Source organism: Pygoscelis adeliae, unplaced genomic scaffold (genome assembly GCF_000699105.1).
Source record: "Pygoscelis adeliae isolate BGI_AS28 unplaced genomic scaffold, ASM69910v1 Scaffold66, whole genome shotgun sequence".
Classification (NCBI taxonomy): Eukaryota; Metazoa; Chordata; class Aves; order Sphenisciformes; family Spheniscidae; genus Pygoscelis; species Pygoscelis adeliae.
This window is the reverse complement of record NW_008825167.1, coordinates 5,306,808-5,308,425: the sequence shown is the minus strand read 5'-3', so window position 1 is coordinate 5,308,425 and position 1,618 is coordinate 5,306,808. Positions and strand designations below refer to the sequence as shown.

General features: G+C 45.2%; 1 protein-coding gene across 1 annotated transcript in view; it reads left to right on the top strand.

Annotated features, from left to right (window-relative positions):
- The window catches only part of LOC103920982 (histone RNA hairpin-binding protein-like), a 12,470-nt gene that overhangs the window by 5,091 nt on the left and 5,761 nt on the right, over positions 1-1,618 (top strand). Inside the window, exon 2 of the mRNA XM_009328875.1 lies at positions 292-457. Coding sequence (XP_009327150.1) covers positions 292-457 — 166 coding nt within the window. The remainder of the gene's footprint in view (positions 1-291; positions 458-1,618) is intronic.

Sequence of the window (1,618 nt, the reverse complement as noted above, 5' to 3'; positions counted from 1 at the left end):
AGCGAAGCTGGGCCGGGCCGCCCGGAGGGAAGCGGGGCTGAAGCTCCCGCGGCGGGAAAGGGTGTAAATGCCCCCTTGGCCTGTTGTCTGCAGGGGCGGGCGGTGAGGGGCAGGTTGCGGGGCTGCTGGTGGCGGCGCTTCCTTCGGTGGGAGAGCCTTCCTCTGAGGGACGCCTGAGGCCCGCGCCTGGTTGCGCCGCTCAGCTTGATTTGCTGAAGTAAAACTATAAACGGACCACGCCGTCTGCGTGCGATAATGTTTCAAAGAGGTCAGTAAAATAAAACCACCGAGCACGCTCACGTTGTCTTGGCTTGTCTGCTGCCAGCCCACAGCCTCCGCCTCGCTGGTCCCAAGGAAGGAAACGTGGCGCAGATGGAAAGCGGAGAAAGCAGAATGAATCCGATTCATCCCTTTTTGATGAAAACAAGTACAGGCTTTCTGACAACAGGCTGGACAGGTAGGCAATGCTTGCAATAGAAACAACTCTCCGCTCTCTTGTTCATCAGGAGCTGTTGAACTGACTATTGTACTCGGTTTTTTCAAGCCCTGCCTATTTATAAATCACTCATTGACCATAAATAGCTGGTCTTAAAGGAAGAAAAAGAATCAAGTGCATTACCATGCAGTCACTTCTTAAGAATAAACATTTTTCATTCTTATGGCTTGAATTACATTGTTCATCGTTTTCTGTCTTATTTCATGCTTGCTTACTGCCATTCATCATGAAGCAATAACTGCACAAGCCAATTATGTTTGTTTGTGGATATAGGCTGTATGTACCGTCGCGGTAAAATTAAAAATCATCTGTCTTCATATTGCTGAAGGCAGTACAGACCATCTTGAAAAGTTGGGTCTAAGTACATCAGCACGTGTGTGGTGGGGTCCGCTTCTGAGGTCACTCACTTCGTTCATACTGTTGCTCACTGCCTTCCTTACTGTTTCCCAGCACAGGTAAACATCAGTTTAGTGAAAGTATCTTATTTTATATCACTATCTACACTCATGCCACGGTCCCTTTTATCAGTGGATGGCAGTTATGGCCTGCAGCCCAGTTGATTGAATTTAGATTTCTAATCCAGAATGAGATGGGTTGTGCCCTGTAACTACCCATTTTTCTTTGCTGATAATAAGCATGGAAGACATTGGTCAGTGGCTCAAATTACAGTATACAGAGTAAATTAAATTAATTTCAGGAAGTGTGTTTGGATAGGAGTACAAAGATGAAACTTTACAGATTGCTTCATCAGTTTCAACCTAAATAAGCAATGCTTTTGTGTGTCTTCCAATATTGAACTGAACAGGTGTACCTTCTGGTTTAGTTTGGATTCAGCTCTGATTGAAGTTGTTCTCTCCCTGTGCTAAAACTACATTTTGTTTATGCCAATCTAACATTGTGTCCTGGTTTTGGCTGGGACAGAGTTAATTTTCTTCCTAGTAGCTGGTACAGTGTTGTGTTTTGGATTTAGTGTGAGAATAATGTCGATAACACACCGATGTTTTAGTTGTTGCTAAGTGGTGCTTACGCTACTCAAGGACTTTTCAGCTTCCCATGCTCTACTGACTGAGAAGGCTGGAGGTGCACAAGAAGAAGAAGGTGTTCTTATCTCAACCCACGAGT